Source organism: Erithacus rubecula, assembly GCF_903797595.1.
Source record: "Erithacus rubecula genome assembly, chromosome: 4".
NCBI lineage: Eukaryota > Metazoa > Chordata > Aves > Passeriformes > Muscicapidae > Erithacus > Erithacus rubecula.
The window spans coordinates 1,577,535-1,593,421 of NC_136686.1; the positions used below are offsets into that span (position 1 = coordinate 1,577,535).

The following is a 15,887-nucleotide window of genomic DNA, read 5'->3' on the forward strand; positions in this document are numbered from 1 at the left end:
ATGGGTGGATTAGGCATCAAGTTAGCAAAGGAGGAAGGCAACAATCATGTTCACTATGCCAGCATTTGAGCTCCCTTCATGTCCCAAGCAGCCTTCCCTTGCCTTTGTTTCTCTTGCCTTCAGCTTCCAGTAAATGTCAAATATTTTGAGATCTCAGTGTTCATGCTGCTGTGGAGCTATGTGGGTGTGCCCTGAAAGATGCCTCACCTTGACAGCCTGGGTTTTTTGATCCAAAAAATGGAAGATTCCTCCTGACACCCCATCTTGACCTGCTCCTTATATCTGTGCACTGTGATCTCTTCTTCATCTGAGTTGAGATTAATTGCAAGAAGCTCAAAAATCCCAACACTTTGAAACTTCTGGCACCATGACACCCCTAGTTAAGTGCTAACAGTTACCAGTGTTAACTATTCATCACAGAACAGTATGTGTCTGTCACAGTCTTGGACTCCTTTGTTAATCAGATGGAGCATCTCAAATTTACCAGATTATGCATGTTTTTTAGGCCCTGTCTGATTTTTAGTAGTCAATCTCAGTGTGATGGCACCATGAATTTAGCACAAATCTCAATTTCAGCTTACTTAACCTATTCATCTTCCTCCAGCTTTGCACCCTAAGATGTGAGTTTTTTAATAATAGTAATGCAGAATATTTACAGAGAAGAAAACCAGACTGATGGGGGAAGAGCCTGGAAAAGCAGTAGTAGAGCCTTCATCTCCCTTGTGCAGCTGGGAAACAGCATTCCAGTCTGCACAGTGAATAGATGTGCAGTGCAGTTGCCTCAATTAAAATGCAGTAAAACAATTATTTTTCTCTTGTGTCATAATGCTGTTTCAGATGCTAATGATTTCAGTCCATACCAGTTTCTTGACCTTGGCTGGCTGCTGCATATAAACATTGCCCAGAGAGCAGCTTGCATGCTCTAGGGGAATAAATTTAGAGTTTAAAAGTTCAACTTCATGTTGTTTAGGTGAACAAAAAATTTCAGAAGCAAGTTTCTAGAACCATGTAATGTGAAGGAGGTGGTTTCACAGAGTCTTGCATCTTCCACAGCAATTCAGGTTCAGGCTGAGCATTCAGTTGAAAGGTTCCTAAAAAGGAATAGGAGTAGGAAATAAGGGAGGAAGATGTCTCTCTGCTAAATTTGGCATCAGAGGCAGAGTTTGACATGGAAAGGGCTTTGTGCTTGTCATTTTAAACATTTGTAATGTTGTTCTGCTGGCTGGAGGTGTTTGTTTCTATCCTGCCTCAAAGCCAAGTGTGAACTTTTAAAAAGACTGTCTGGTGCAGTGTTCTTATTCAAGAATGTGTATGAGTTTGCTGTTTGCATTTGGATGTATATCCCTTCAAACTGTTTATGATGTTGCATCTTTATACTTCTGGGGTAGCAAATTCTGGACCTGTTCTGCTTTTCTACCTGTGTTGGGAAAGAAGTGGGGCTTAAGAAAACACTGCTGTGGTGTTCTGTGAAATTCTCCAGGTAGACTGTGGGTTTTTGCTCAGCAGATCAAGTGCATTTTATTGTGTGTTTGCCTTGTGTCCTCTCAGAAATGAAGTGTATGGTCCCTGGTATGTTTGGACTTGAAGGTTCAGAGCTTTTCTCTGGACACATGAATTATCTTCTAGCTGCACAGTAGTATTGATAATGCTTTCTGTATTTATTCACAACTCTTGTTTTTTAAAGGTCTTGGTGCCCCTGGTTCTGTTACAACAATTTCTGATGGAGCTGACCAGACGGGGCCAGGAGCCACTGAGTGCCCTTGTGAACTTTGGGGTGACGTATCTAGAAGATTATTCTGCAGATTTTATCATTCAACAAGGAGGATGGGTAAGAAAACTTCATTTTTGTGTGATACTAATAGGAGTGGAAGCTAAGAGGGGTTGCTAGAAGTAAGCAGATGCAAGAAGGAATGACTCAGATGAAGAAATAAAAATAATAATGAGGAGGTCAGGATCAGAGAGGGATCTTGGGCAGTCATCCATTTGTCTTCTCTGCCCCAAGGCAGAACTGACTTTCACCCATTCATTTTTTATATTGATATTAAAGACCTGTGTGACTGGACTCCACAATTTCCCCAGGCAATCTGTTCTACTTCTTTGCACTCTGGTTTGTTGGATTGCTGTGGAAATTGAAGAGGTCCTTAGGTGTCAGGTCACAATTAATTTTCATATAGTGTGTGTTAAGGTGGTAATTTATTGCAGTATGGTGAGCTTGGTGCTTCCCTGTTAATATACATGGAGCACTGCATTTGGAAACAGACACCCATAACAAGAGGTGCTATCTTTTGGATTCTCTTTTTAATGGTATCTTCATCCTCTGGTGACTGCTGGAAAAGGTATTTGGATTTTTTCCTCCTCTTAAATTTCAGAGAGTTTCTTAGCAGATAAGTAATTTGGGAGCATTTCATACAGAAATGTCAATAGGTACTAATTTATTTTTATAATAAGTGATAAGATAGCTAATGCATATTAGAGTTAATAGCTGTATAGGAACATGCATAGAATAAGCAATCAGGATTTCTTTGTGCTGCATTTTTCCATCTAGAAATCTTTAATTCATGGTAGCCAGTGTTCCTGAGTCATGGCATGCTGAGAAAGTTTCATTTAGAAATATTTCAGAAAGGCAGCTAACAGCTGATGGGCTGGGTGTAAAATTACTGGGTTTGGGTAGAATGCCAGATTTGAATGGAATTAATCTGGGATTTGTGAAATGCCTCCAGCAAAGTGATTTATTTTAAAAAGAAAAGCTGCTGAGGATAGTGATAAAAAAGTAGTAGTAGGAAAAAATCTCATTCAGAAGCTTCTTGTATTTACCTGAGGGTTTTTTGGTTTTTTTTGAAGAATAGCTTGTTCCAGAATTTCTGCATATCTGCACCTTCTTTACCTGTTCCCTTCCCAGCAGTTGTGGAGAGCAGTTCTCAAGGCCTTTGGGAGGGGTTGTTTGTCTTTAATGGACTGAAGCACTAACAGTATGCAGCCAAATGACCTTAAGTCATTTGATTAATGCACTCATATCTCAAAGTATTTTCATCTCAGGATAAGCCCTTACTTGCAGCTTTTAGACAGATCGATGTTAGTACTTTTTTGCTTTTCTTTGCCTTGTTTTTTGACCTCCAGAAGGGTTGTGCTGTGCTCTCCAGCCCCTTTTTGAGGCCTGCTGGAAACACACTTCATAGAGCTTCTGAAAACAAGCAGGGCCTGCCAGGGAGGGGCTGAGCTTTGTGCTTGGGTGGCTCTGCATGGATGTACAGATCTGGGTGCTGGTGTCCAGCAGGCTCCCAGTGTGTCTGTGCACATCCAGCCAGGCAGAAAATCAGACTGACACAGGCAGTGCAGCAAGCAAGCCAGAGCTATTTTTGAAACAGCACAAGAGGCGAGGAAAGATACAAGGTGATGAAAATCCTTTCCAGATGAATTAATGTAGCTGCACTAACCTTTGTGAGTTGTTCTGGGAATGGGCTTGGAAACTCACTAAGCTTTTTGTGGAGGAAGGGGAATATATGGTTATATTGTATTTTTTCCTCCCTATAAGGAAAAGGTTCATTTTCACTCTGTGGATTGTTTCTGGGTTTGTTCTGAGTGCATGGGATGGCAGTGCTGGGAGCAGGGCATGGGGCCAGCATGGGAGAGGTTGTGTTCTGAGAAGGGCCAGGAGAGGCTGGTAGCCACAGGGAAGTGTTGGAGTGTTTGCATTTTTTAAGATAAGCATCTGCCACAGGAGCTCTGTGTGCTGGATCAAGTTGTCAGTAATAATTTGCTGGAGCCATAAGGGTGGTGTGTAAACCTGGGAGTCTCCAGTGACTCCCGTTGCTGTGACAGTAAGAGCTTCAATTTTTGTGTTGTTTTGGAGCTGTGTGAAGTTAGGTCTTTCCTACATCTACTAAGAGCTTGCTTAAAAGTGAGATGCAAGAATAGGCTGTCTGGTTTTCTGTGGATCTGGAGCAGAGGAGAGCTTCACAGGAGTCAGCTTTTCAGGGGCAGACCTGAAAAGCTCAGTGGTATCTCTGGTGCTGTCTCATCCCTTGGCACTGTGTAATTTGGGAACTACCTCAGTTTTTGGATTGCAGTCAACCTTTGCCAGGAGGGGAGTAGCCTGTCAAAGGTAAGGGGTCACCTGAGCCCTTGCTGTGCCTCAGTGCAGATTTGGGGAGTCAGAATTGCACAGAGCTGTGTCATCCATTTGCTGCATCATCCTGTGCAGCCACAATGAGGCTGGAAGAGCTGCCAGGGTTCTGCATGTGTGCAAGACTTGAGGTTCCCTTGTGAGCTCAGGAGGCTTGGGAGTCCAGGAAAGCATCTGACTGAGGGTGGTAGACAGCTAACTAGAAGCAAAATTTCCAGCTCAAGGGAATAAAGGTTTGTAAATTGAGTAGCTGCACAGCAGATTGCAAGAAATTGCCATGGTTTGTGGGAAATGAGAAATTTGATACACTGGAGGATGAGAAGTTGCTTTTTGATTTTTCCATGCCAGTGCCACAGAGATATGATGCTGAGATGGTGTGTTGAAACAATGAGTGTTCCCCTCCCCTACTCCCTTCATTAGAATTGTAATTCAGCTGAGTTCTGATAGCAGTATGGGACTGAGGTGCACTGGTGGGTGGGTTGGTTGGTTGGTGAGTGAATGGCTGGCATATTTGTATGTTCCCTCTTTCATTAATTGCTCTGACAGGTTTGGCTGCAACTCTTGCATTTACCTGTTTGACTGTTTGAATTTTAGCATGCCCTCTCCTTTGGAGCAAAAAGCATGCTGGGCATTCCAGGTTCTCTAAACAGACATGTGAGGACACACACTTCTTCCTCCTGATTAGTGGCTCCATTGATCCTACTGAGACCTTCTACTTTTATCATCCTGAGCCATTGCAAAACAATACCCAGCTGGATTTAGAAGCAGCTTTGTTGTTTTTTTTCCCCAAAACCAGCATTAGGGGCTCAGAAAACAGACACGCAGTGTGTACAGGCTCTCCCCACCCCTTTCCTCTTCTCTCCTCCCTTCTCCTCCTCTCCCCTCCCTTCTCTCCTCCTACTGCCCCTCCCTTTTTCCTACCTCTGACTTCTCCGGGGCTGAATGCTGCTGCATCACAAGCAATTCTTGGTCTCCTGGAAAAGTGCACAGTAAGACCAGTCAGGATTGGTAAGGATTTTTTTTCCCTCTTCTTTTCCCACTCCTTCCCAAATAATTTATTTCTTCTCAAGTTCTGCTGATCCTGTTTTCCATTATTAGATTTCATCTTTGTAGAAATATCTGGGAATGTCTATTAGGAGAAAAGAGTATAAGTTTTATTGGAAGCTAGCTGCCTTTTTTTTCTCTCAGATTCCCATTTCTGTTACCAGCCCCTCTGCTTTCCTCTTGTTTGAACCTGTTTATCAGAGTGCAGTTAATAACCTTTCTTCTCATCACAAGCCTGGGAGTTATATTTTGACCCATGGCAGAAATTCTCTGCCTTCCCAGGGGTCTTGTCTCATTGAGTTCAGACCTGGATTTGCATTTAACTAGTTAACTGCCCATGTTGAAGGGAATAAAAGTGAATTTGCTTGAAATCTACATAGTGTTTACAGTTTCCTATCTCAGCCTTAGAGGAGCTGTTTTCTCTGTGTCTCCAGTGTTTTGTCTTAGGCTTTGCAGCTGGTTTAGTTGTTTTCTTTGCTGCTGGTGAATAATACCCATATTAGAGAGTGTTGACAATCTGGAGGACAAGGAGAGTAAAGAGGGAATTGTCATCCTAGGGAAGCAAGTTAATTAGTTTGTGCTTCCAGAGATGAAAATCTCCTTCTGCAGCAGTCCAGGTGTCTGCCCTGGCAATGACAATGCAGAAATAGAGAGACCTGCTCTGCTGGAGGAAAGAGAACTAAGTTTGATGTGGTAGAGATGCAATAAAGGGCAGTCTAGTTATAGGAGTCCTAGAAAGGAGTTTTCCTTTCAAAATAATTGTGCTTTATGCTTGTGTCATGGAATACTGCAGCCAAGTGTCTGCTTTTATTATATGTAACTTCTTTGTATAGTAATAGGTTTTTTAAATTTTCATGCACTGTGGCTGAAGAAGGACATTAAATAGTGAAGAAGCAACTAGATCTCCTTGCTATTTTCCCTTCCAACAACTTCAAGTCTGAAGAAGTGGTCTAGAAATAACTGAATTTACCTAATTTTAAACCCATGAGACTGAAAACTAAAGGGTGTTGCTTTGGTGCTGACTTTGTGCAGGTTGTAGAGGTTATGTAGAGGAAGGCAGGGATGGTAAAGGATCATTTCTGCAGGGTGTTCTAGCCAAAGTATTCCTTGAAGGGAATGAGAGCAGGGGCTGCAATATCAGAGTGCTTTGATGTGGTTCACTTGACCTTTTTTCCTTTTTTTTTTCTTAATAAAAAGTGCAGTCCTATTTGTAAAAACTTTCTTTTTTTTGGCTCCACCTATCTTGACAGTTTCAGCGGGATGAACAGAGAGGCACAGTAAGTGCCTGGGGGCTTTTCAGGACTTCTTCATATTTTGGAATGTTTTGTTCTGGATCTGAGTGTTGTCAGCAGCTCCTTTATAATCCGTTTCTCTGAAGGCTTAGCTGGGTGATGCTGTCTGGTCTGATTTCCATGAGGGTCTGTAAAGGTTTGGTATAACAGAGACAGATGGAGCTGCAGCCTGGGCACACCCAGGTGGGAGTGAAACCATTCCTGAGCACAGGCACCCCTGTGCTGCTCCTTTGCCACAGCTACACATCATGCAACAGCACATTCCCAGCTCTAGGGAAGTTTGTTGTTGTGGGAAGTTTGCTTATTTCCCTGTGGGAGATGTCTTGGCATCCCTGGCAATTTGTCACTCCTTGCCTCTTGTTTTTCAGACACTGGATTTCAAGCACAAAAGCATTTGATGGGTTCCTAGTGCTCACTGCTGTGACAGCATTGGTGTGGGGAAGGTGGCCATACAAGCACAGAATATCCTGTGTTAGAAGGGACCCACAAGGATCCCTGTGTCCAAGGATCCCTGAGCCACACCATGTGCCTGAGAGCATTGTCCAAAAACACCTCTCAAACTTCATTTCTCTCTGGGATGGGTTATGTGACAAGACAGTCAGTGCCCTTACCTAAGAAACTTTCTAGTATGAGTTGAGTGTTGGAAATTTTTATTATAGCCAAGACTGCTCTCCTGGGACTCTGTGTTCTTCCAGCATTTCCTCTTGAACCCCAGGATACTCTTTTTTCTCAGGGATTTTATGTGGCTCTGTTTAGTTCTGTGTTGAGAGATTGAAGCTCAGGGAATATGGAGATTTTTTCCACTGGTCCTGTTCAGAATTTTTGCCTGTGGCAGACAAAACCAGCATCTGGGGTGTACAGGTGGCTTGCTGATCTATATATTTTTCAGGTGGGCTTTTTTTTTTGTACCTTCAGAAATGAGTTTTTTGTGAGTTGCCTATCCACATCATTCCTTGTTTCTGCTTTAAGAAGTGAGCCAGAGAGACCAGTTGAGGTTTTAAGAACACTTAAAACCAAGCCCTGGAAGAAGTTTCAACAGCAGTTAGACACTGCTGTTTTGCCTTTTCCTGGTCTTTGGAGGACAGGGCAGGACATTCAAAGTCTGCTCTGACTGCTGTATTGGACACCTTAATGGGGATCTCTTCTGTTTTTATCTAATCTCATCTCCATTACAGATGCAGTGTGTGCTACTGCTCCTATTGCTTTTTTAGAGAAAAGAGTTGCTTTTATCTTTGAAACATTGAGAATTTTGATCTGAATATATCTTGGCACCAGCAGCAGCTTTGCATAAATCATGCTGAAATTATTACTTTGTTAAATAAGGATTTTTTTATCTTATGTGTAATTAGTTTTGCTGTTAAGCAAATGTATACTGTAGGTAATGAGCCTGTTGGTTTGTATACACTTAATGATAGACATATTGGAAAACAATGAAAGATACAGAAAACAGACATAATATAGACAACTTAAGAGTCAGTTTCTGTGTTTTGGGAGAGGTTTTGTCATGTCTGCTGTCTTTAAATCACAAGGTGTTTTTAAAAAACAGCTCAGTACTATATTATTGTGGGAGCTTTCAGACTTTTTTCCATTTTGTTACCATCTTGCTGTTCAGTGTAGCAGGCTGGCCAAGTGTGCCACATTTGTTAACAGTGTTTCCTGTCACTTGTAGAAGCATCTTGGAACATTCCTGGGTCAAACCCCATAGGCTGAGGACAGTGATTGATTTCAGTAGCAGATCTTTTCTCCAAGACTGCCTCATGGGATGTGGCCATTCTTGCTGTGTTCTAGCCAAGCAGGGAGATGTGCAGTTCTCTGTCTCCTCATAAGTTGTTCCAGCTCTCTCTTCAGGTTGCAGTGGGTGGGATCAGGAGTGGCAGGAGGCTGCAGGGAGGGACACCAGCTTCTCTACCCCACCTCACATAGCTCCCTAAGTATGCTGGATGATGAAAAGCACTCCCAAGTTGTTGTCAGGATACAGCTGGGAACCAAGAAAGCAGCTTTGTTCTCAAGCTGCTCTAGCCTTGCCTTTCTCAGGCCTTTACAAGGTCAAGGAATTAAAACAAAGATTATGCACCTGCAGGGTGCGTGAGAGATGTGATGTTTTGCTTAAAGCATGTTTCCCAAGAGGTGTTTCCTTCTTTGACCAATGAATCTTTTCTGCTTTGTTTTGCACAAACTCTTTTATTTAAAGCCATGGTTTTCTTCAATAAATGCTCTTTCTTGCACCATGCAAGAGTGCCATGTTACTATGTCCTGCTCTGTAACCCCTTATAGTAACACCAAGTTTGCAAGTTTCCAACAGCAAATACGGAAAAAAAGCAACTCTGTTTCTGGTTTGAAGCAGTATACTGTCTATTTACAATAAACAAAGCAGATAAAGAAATGCTTACATACATTCCTTACCTACTATTAAATCCAAAGTGTAGGGCTTATATAAGGCCTCCTCATGTTATTAAAAATCTTTCCACATGTCCCATCTTGTCCTGGAATAATCTGCCTGTTGGAGCTTTGCTTCTAGGTCACATCTGCAGATGAATCAAGAGAATTGTCCTAAATGTCATTCAGTTTTTATCACACCCGCTTGAAAATGAAAAAAACCCCACCAAAGTGCAAACCTCAACTGAACCAGCACAAAATCCCAGCTTTATCCGCTTGACTTTATGTATTAAATCTTAATTCAGCTCAAGAAATATTAATCATGTGTCCTAAATAATGCCCATTACTGTCTGGATTTTCAATTAAAGCTTCATGAGCTTTTAATGAAAAAGTGCTGGAATTACCCAGGGCCAGTGTGTCAGCTCTGCCCCACCTTCCCAGGCACTGTCTCTCCAAGCCTGGGGAGTTGTGTCCCTGAGAAGTGACACGGAAGGGAAATTGTCTGTAAGGACAGAAAGGAATCAGCCAGGCTGCACAAGGCTCTGATTTATAGGGAGCCAGCAGCTGATAGCTCTTTTGAGGTCAGTGCAGTTGGCGTGAGAAAAGGAACAATAAAACCCTTGAGCCCCTCTGGCCCTCCTCCCCCTGCTGAAGGCAGGCTGCCTGTGTAGTGTTGGTATTAAAGAGGTATTTGAAATTATGAGGATGGCCCATGTTCCTTGTGTAACCATCCCTTCATTTCCTGACCCTCTCCAAAGCAGTTTATCCTGCAGATACCCTCCAGATGTGCCCAGATCTCGCCTGTATTTTTTGAGAAGCAAACCTCCAGTGAAAGTATGTATTTAGAAGTATCAGGATGGTTTTAATTTCAGTCTCTGTACCTGCTGTCCCCTTTGACTACAGGTGGCTTCACCCTCTCCTCTGTGGGCTGCTGAGTCATGGCTTGAAGCCTCCTGGCTTTCACCAGTGCACAGTGTGAGAATTCAGGGGAATTCAAGTGCTCAGTGGAGCACTTGGTGATTTTTTTTTTTGTAACAGCAGCATAGTGTGTTTTTAGAATATTTTTTTGAGTGAGTCACAGCAGCATGTGTGCACTTCCATTGGAATGTTAAGAGCAGAGCAGTTATCAGTGGCATGTGTCCCTATTCTTTCTTCTCATGTCACACCACAGGTCTAGTGTATTGTGATGTGGTGTGGACAGGAAATAAATTCACCCTGATCTGTGGAAGTGGAGAGCTGAATAGAGAGGAGGATAGTATAGAGCTTTGTGAGACTGCAGGTTTTATCCCTAATTATTTTGTTGTTTAATTGCTGCTTTTCTGAGTCTGTGTCACCTGTGGTAATACAAAATTAACTTTGATCATAGCTGTCTGCTCATGGCTTATATTCCAGTGAGAGCATTTGCTCTTATGTGTAGAGCTCTGTTTTGTTTTAATGGCCTGAGCAGCATTAAAGAAAATCAGTTCTACTGCAACATGACTTTCAGAAGGGTACTGGAGTCTTGAACTGTCAGTGACTGCTTGCAGAGCACAGCTTCCTTTGGGTTTGGCATGTGGTTGGTGTCTGAATATTTTCACAAATGTAATGCTTTACTTATTTTTATTACATTCTGAATTAGACTTTGTGGTGATCCTCAAATGGTTAGTGAACAGCTTACTTGCTTTTAACCCTTTCCATGAGGAACTCTGTGCATTGTTGCACTTTAGTTCCTGAACATCTTACCAAGCTGGATGATGTTTCCCACATCCGAGCAAATTAAAGGCATTTATGAAGAAAAGTTCCTTTCCAAGCATTCTGTAGTATTCCTTTGTCCATGTCCAAACATCTTCCAAAATTCCATGGGCTGAGGGTTAAAAACATCTCCACAAAACAAAAAGAGTGTTTGTTTTTAATTGGGATGAGCTCCTGACACTGGTCACTGTGTGGATCCATAGAAAGTTGTGAAACAACTAAGGAGGTATCTTGGAATGGGAAATGAGGGAGGAATCAAACCCCAAATTCACAGCTGTTGGGAAGGGTTTAAAAAAGGGACAACTGCTCAGAGTGCTTTGGGAAAACTGTTGTGTGTGGAAGGGAGCAGGGAGAAAGAATGAATGGAATTTTTTGTTATAATGGACTGTAGAGGAAAGTTTGGAATTTGCACAGAAGGGGCTCCCAGCACTGCAGCACTTGATAGAATGTTCAAATCATTCTTGTTACAAAGAAGAAAGTTACTAAATCTTTGTTCATTATTTCACAGACTTCTATTTTATGTCGTAGGAATTTTGGAGTTTCTCTCTGTCCCCATCTCTTTGTCCCTGTTTCAGCTGGAATAGGGTTAATTTTCTTCCTAGCTGGTACAGAGCTGTGTTTTGGATTTAGAGTGAGAGTAACATTGATAACCCACTGATGTTTTAGTTGTTGCTAAGCAGTGCTACCCCTAAATCAAGGACTTTTCAGTATTGCATGCTCTGCCAGTGAGGAAAGAGGTTGGGAGGGAGCATGGCCAGGACAGCTGACCCCAGATAGGATATTCCAAATATCCAAAGGGATATTCCAGACCATGGAACATTGAGCCCAGTTCATGAACTGGGGGCTGATCACAGGAAATCAGTATTTTACATGTGCAGTGTCTCCAGCTGAAACCCATTGTCAAATTTTTAGGATGCCTACAGAATTTTCCTAGCTAAATAAAAAGCAAGCAAACCTTCTCACCATCTCTGGGTGTCTGTGTTTGGTTGTTTCAACTTCAGTTGTGTAGCCAAGGTTATGATGGTAGTCTTCAAAAGTGAACTTGTTTAAGAATAGCTAAAATTGTAGTAAAATACTAGAATTGCTGTAGATTTCAGCTTGTTGGTCCAAAGCAGAAATACAGGCTTCACATAGCACTGGAAATGTGATCAAATTAATGCAAGAGGAACACTGTTAGATGAAAATGGACAAGCCATAGACAGCACTTGCATAGAAAGGAGTGGTACTCAGCTGGCATTATGTACTTGTGTTTCCTTTCTTTTTCTTTGTTCTCTTGCAGTTTGGTTTCAGACTTTGGCATCTTGTCAGGTTAAAAATGATGTGGTCATTTTTAACCTGACAAGATGATAACTATTTTTTTAGTAGTTTGGTAAGTTTATTTAATCACGTGTTTTGGTGGTATCAAAACATCAGAAAAAGGAGGAGGTGCCAGCAAAGCTCATGTAAGGGGTTCCATTCTCTGGACATGCCAGCTGGACCAGCTGGGTTCTGTCATCTTTACTGAAATGTAGGTCAGGCTCCTGAGAAGCCCTCTCATCTTTCCTTCAGCTCACCAAGTTTCCAGGTGTCCTGTTCTGTCCTGTCCCGTGCAGGGGAGGGACTGCTGAAGGCATCACTCACATGTTGTATCCTCTTTTTTTGCCCGTAGGGAACAGTTTTCACTTTGGAATCCGAAGAGGAAGAATATCCTGGGCTCATTGCCGAGGACAGCAATGACATCTACATCCTGACCAGTGACAACTCAGGGCAGGTGAGCCCCCCAGAGTCCCCCACCGTGACCACGTCGTGGCAGTCGGAGAGCCTGCCCGTGTCCCTGTCGGCGAGTCAGAGCTGGCACACCGAGAGCCTGCCCGTCTCCCTGGGACCCGAGTCCTGGCAGCAGGTGGCCATGGATCCTGAAGAGGTCAAAAGCCTGGACAGCAACGGAGGGGGCGAAGAGAGGAGTGAGAACAACTCTTCCAACTCCGACATCGTTCACGTGGAGAAGGAAGAGATTCCAGAGGGGATTGAGGAAGCGGTGGTGCCGGCCGGCGCTGCAGAGACCACGCAGGCAGCGTTTCCAGAAACCTCTGCTCCTTTACAGGAAATAAAACCTCCTGAAATTGCTGCTGCTGAAAAAGCACATCCCTCCACACTTCTGCGTACAAAACAGGAGGAAAAGGGAAAAGCAGCTGAAGAACCTGAAATCCCCGTGTTAAGTAAACCTGTCCCAAAGTTAGCCCCATCGGAAGAAAAGGCTGCACCAGAACCTGAGAAAATACTGCTTCCAGGGGAAAAAAAAGTGGGGAAAGAGGGCCATTTGGAAGAAATAGAAGAGAAATCCTCAGCTGCAGAGGAGAAGCCTATCCTATTGCCAGAAGGGAAATCTATACTGCTGTATGGTGGGGCTGCTGCAGTCGCTATATTGGCTGTGGCAGTCGGAGTAGCGCTGGCGCTTAGGAAAAAGTAACAGAGCTCTCTTGAGGAGGAGGGAGGAGAGAAGAGAGCACATCCAATTTTTGTAGTTGTGTTACCTAAAGGTTGAGCTGCCTGCTGTTTAATTGGACATTTGAGTAACTCAGTGGTGATGAGGTGAGGTTGTTCAATAAGCCTCCAGCTACGGACAATCATGTTTTTAGTAGAATCGGGGCGGGGAATTGGATTTTCGTGATTAAAAGTATGGGGGTATTTTTAAAAAAAAAACAAAAAAAAATCTGCAAATTTAAGAACTTAAAGTGCAGGTGCTGAAGAAAGGGGTGCTCATACTCTAGGAACTGGAACAGAAATCCCCAGGGGACGGGGAGAGCCAGCTGCCACCAACCCCTGGAGATTTTGGCTTCTCAGATTGACCGCTGTTGCAGCTGTGCTGTCTTGTCACTTCCCGTTGTGCCCCTGAGCCCCTCCTAACAAACATTAGCCAACCTGAGTCCTGTAGCGAGAGGCTGGTGTCCCTTTTGTCTCAGCTTCCTCTCAGGTACAGCACTGCTCCTCATAACCTTCCAGGTTCCTCCTAAGCCCCAGAGGGACAGTGCTTATTCTTACCTCTTGGCTCAGTCTTTTGGCCCCTAACGTTTACTGGAGCCCCATCCTGTGAAGATGCTGCCTCTCTATCTCTGAGCATCCTGGTGGTTCCTGGGGCAGAGGTGCTGCCCAGGGGGATGGGAGGGACACTGCTTTTTGCTAGTTTGAGAATCCATTTGCTCTTCTCCTGCCCAGCCCACTTTACTGCAAACCCTTCAGTTACCAGAGGTACGAAATTCATGCTGGACAGGGTGCTGTTGGGATCAGTACTCTGATATCTGGGGTGCATTCAGCAAAAATACAGCAAAACCATGTGGAAGCAAGGCCAGTGCCTCAAGTGCAATTGAGACATTAAATGCTCTGCTGTCCTGTGTCATGCTGCTGTCTGCATTTTCTTTCCCAAGTTAAGCACAGAGTGTATTTAGTCCTAACTTGGTCTTGCCTGTGTCAGAATCCCAGATATATAAAGCAATGGATTCTAGTAACTGAGCAAAAGAGCATTAAACATCTCCATCTGCTTGTTCCTGACCTGGCCCAGAGTGGTGTTCAGTGCAATTTCTTTTGTGACTGTGAATCTGTAGTTAGCTAAACTTACAGGTTCACAAGTGGTGAGCAATTTACTTGGGCAGAAAAAGGAAATCCTCTATCCTGCAGTCACAACACTTCAGGTGTGTGTGGAGAAAAGCCTTTCAAGTAGTGTCCTATCCTCAGTGGGATCCAGCTGCAAGTGTTCCTCTTCCAGCATGTTTGTGTGTCTGTCCTTGTCCATACTGCAGCTCTGTAGGCAGCACCTTGGACTTCCCAGGCACAGCTGTGGATGCATCTCTGAGGGTTGGTGCTGACACTGTGGCTTAGACCAGATGGAGGGAGGTGAAAGGGAACTCGTGATAATGTAAAAAACAAAACCTGAGCTTATGGGACTCTTTGCAAAGCACAAAGACAAGGTACTTTTAGTTTAAGTAACCATATCAAGAGTACATCTCATGATGAGCCTGTTTCTTAAGGGATCTCAGAATGAAGAGATCTTAGCATATTCTCTACTTTAGGATATTCTTGCTGCATTTTCCTATCCCAGGATGCTGGAAAGTTAGTCAGAATGTGTCAGATTCTGAGGAATTATTTTTGTGTAAGCTTTTGTGAAATGGATTTTCTAGAAAACTTACTGGATTTTGAACTGTGTGTGTGTGAAGTTGAGTATTAAGAGGAAGGGTTGGGTATATACTGTTGCTGTGGACTCAACTTGGGAGCTCTGGACTGTACTGTTGATCACTGATTGCTCTTCTTCCATGTACAAAACAAGCAGGTTGGCCTTATCAAAAAAAAAAAAAAAAAAAAAAGCTAATCTTTTTATCACACTGCAAAATGGAATTTACTTCCTTTTTTTTTTTTTTTTTTTCCCTTTTCTGGTTCCCTGCTGGTACTCGTTGCTGTGCTGTGTCCCCAGAAGGGGTCGCTGGGATCTCCTCATGCCATGGACTCTGGTGTCTGCCTTCCCACCCAGCAGTTCCCTCTCCTGGCCCCTTGCAGGAGCTTCCCCCACGTGGAGGAGAGGTCTCTTTATGCTCCATTTGTCACGGACATGCAGGAATACTTTTGTTTCACATGAGTTTATCAGGGAGTGGTACAGTCTCTGAGGCAGCAGGGGCAGCTTTATTGCTTGGTCAGTCAGGGCAGGGCTGCCCCTCTCCTGCTGCTTTGCTGATGGCTTTGGGTTTTTGTTGGAGAGAACTGTTCTTAACCTACATCCCCTTCTTATGAAAGCAATGAACCTACTTTTGGTACAGCCACACAGAAGGTTACTCTGAAGCAGAGATGAATTCTGTGGACCCTGGGTAACTTTTGTACCAATGGGAGGAGGGTGGAGGCAAGGCTGGTGTTACTTCATCTTCTTTCTGGGTGGGGTTGTTTCAGTAGTAATGTAGAGATGGGTAGAGGACAGACAGGAATAAATCCAGTCTGGCAAGGGAAGAAGTTCCAAACTTAGTGTCACAAAAAAAAAGCTTCCATGCACAGCAGTGAGACGGTGGCAGCAGTAGTAAAGAAAATAAATGACAGTGTGAGGCATTTTCATGGTCAGGCAGAAGTCTTGAGTATCTGGTGTGTTGCTACATCTCATGGAGCATTAGTTGCACCATATGTTTTGGTGGCTTGGTTCTTTCTTTATAATGTTCTTCTCCTTCTGGTGTCTTGGATTTGGCAAGTCAGGGAGAGTTGGAACTGAAATTGAATTTCGCACATTCAGAAAATTTCCTATAGGAGTCTCTTTCCTCTGGGAACACTCCACTAGTTAAAAAGATCAGCTTTTAAAAAGTTAGTTAAAA

General features: G+C 43.4%; 1 protein-coding gene across 3 annotated transcripts in view; it reads left to right on the forward strand.

The window, feature by feature from the left end:
• Positions 1–15,887, forward strand: part of BCL2L13 (BCL2 like 13) — a 33,584-nt gene extending 17,697 nt beyond the window's left edge. For all 3 annotated transcript variants that reach the window (XM_079303198.1, XM_079303200.1, XM_079303199.1), the window contains 2 exons: positions 1,685–1,828; positions 12,215–15,887. In XM_079303198.1, the coding sequence (XP_079159324.1) occupies positions 1,685–1,828; positions 12,215–13,015 (945 nt within the window). In that variant the 3' untranslated portion in view covers positions 13,016–15,887. The remainder of the gene's footprint in view (positions 1–1,684; positions 1,829–12,214) is intronic.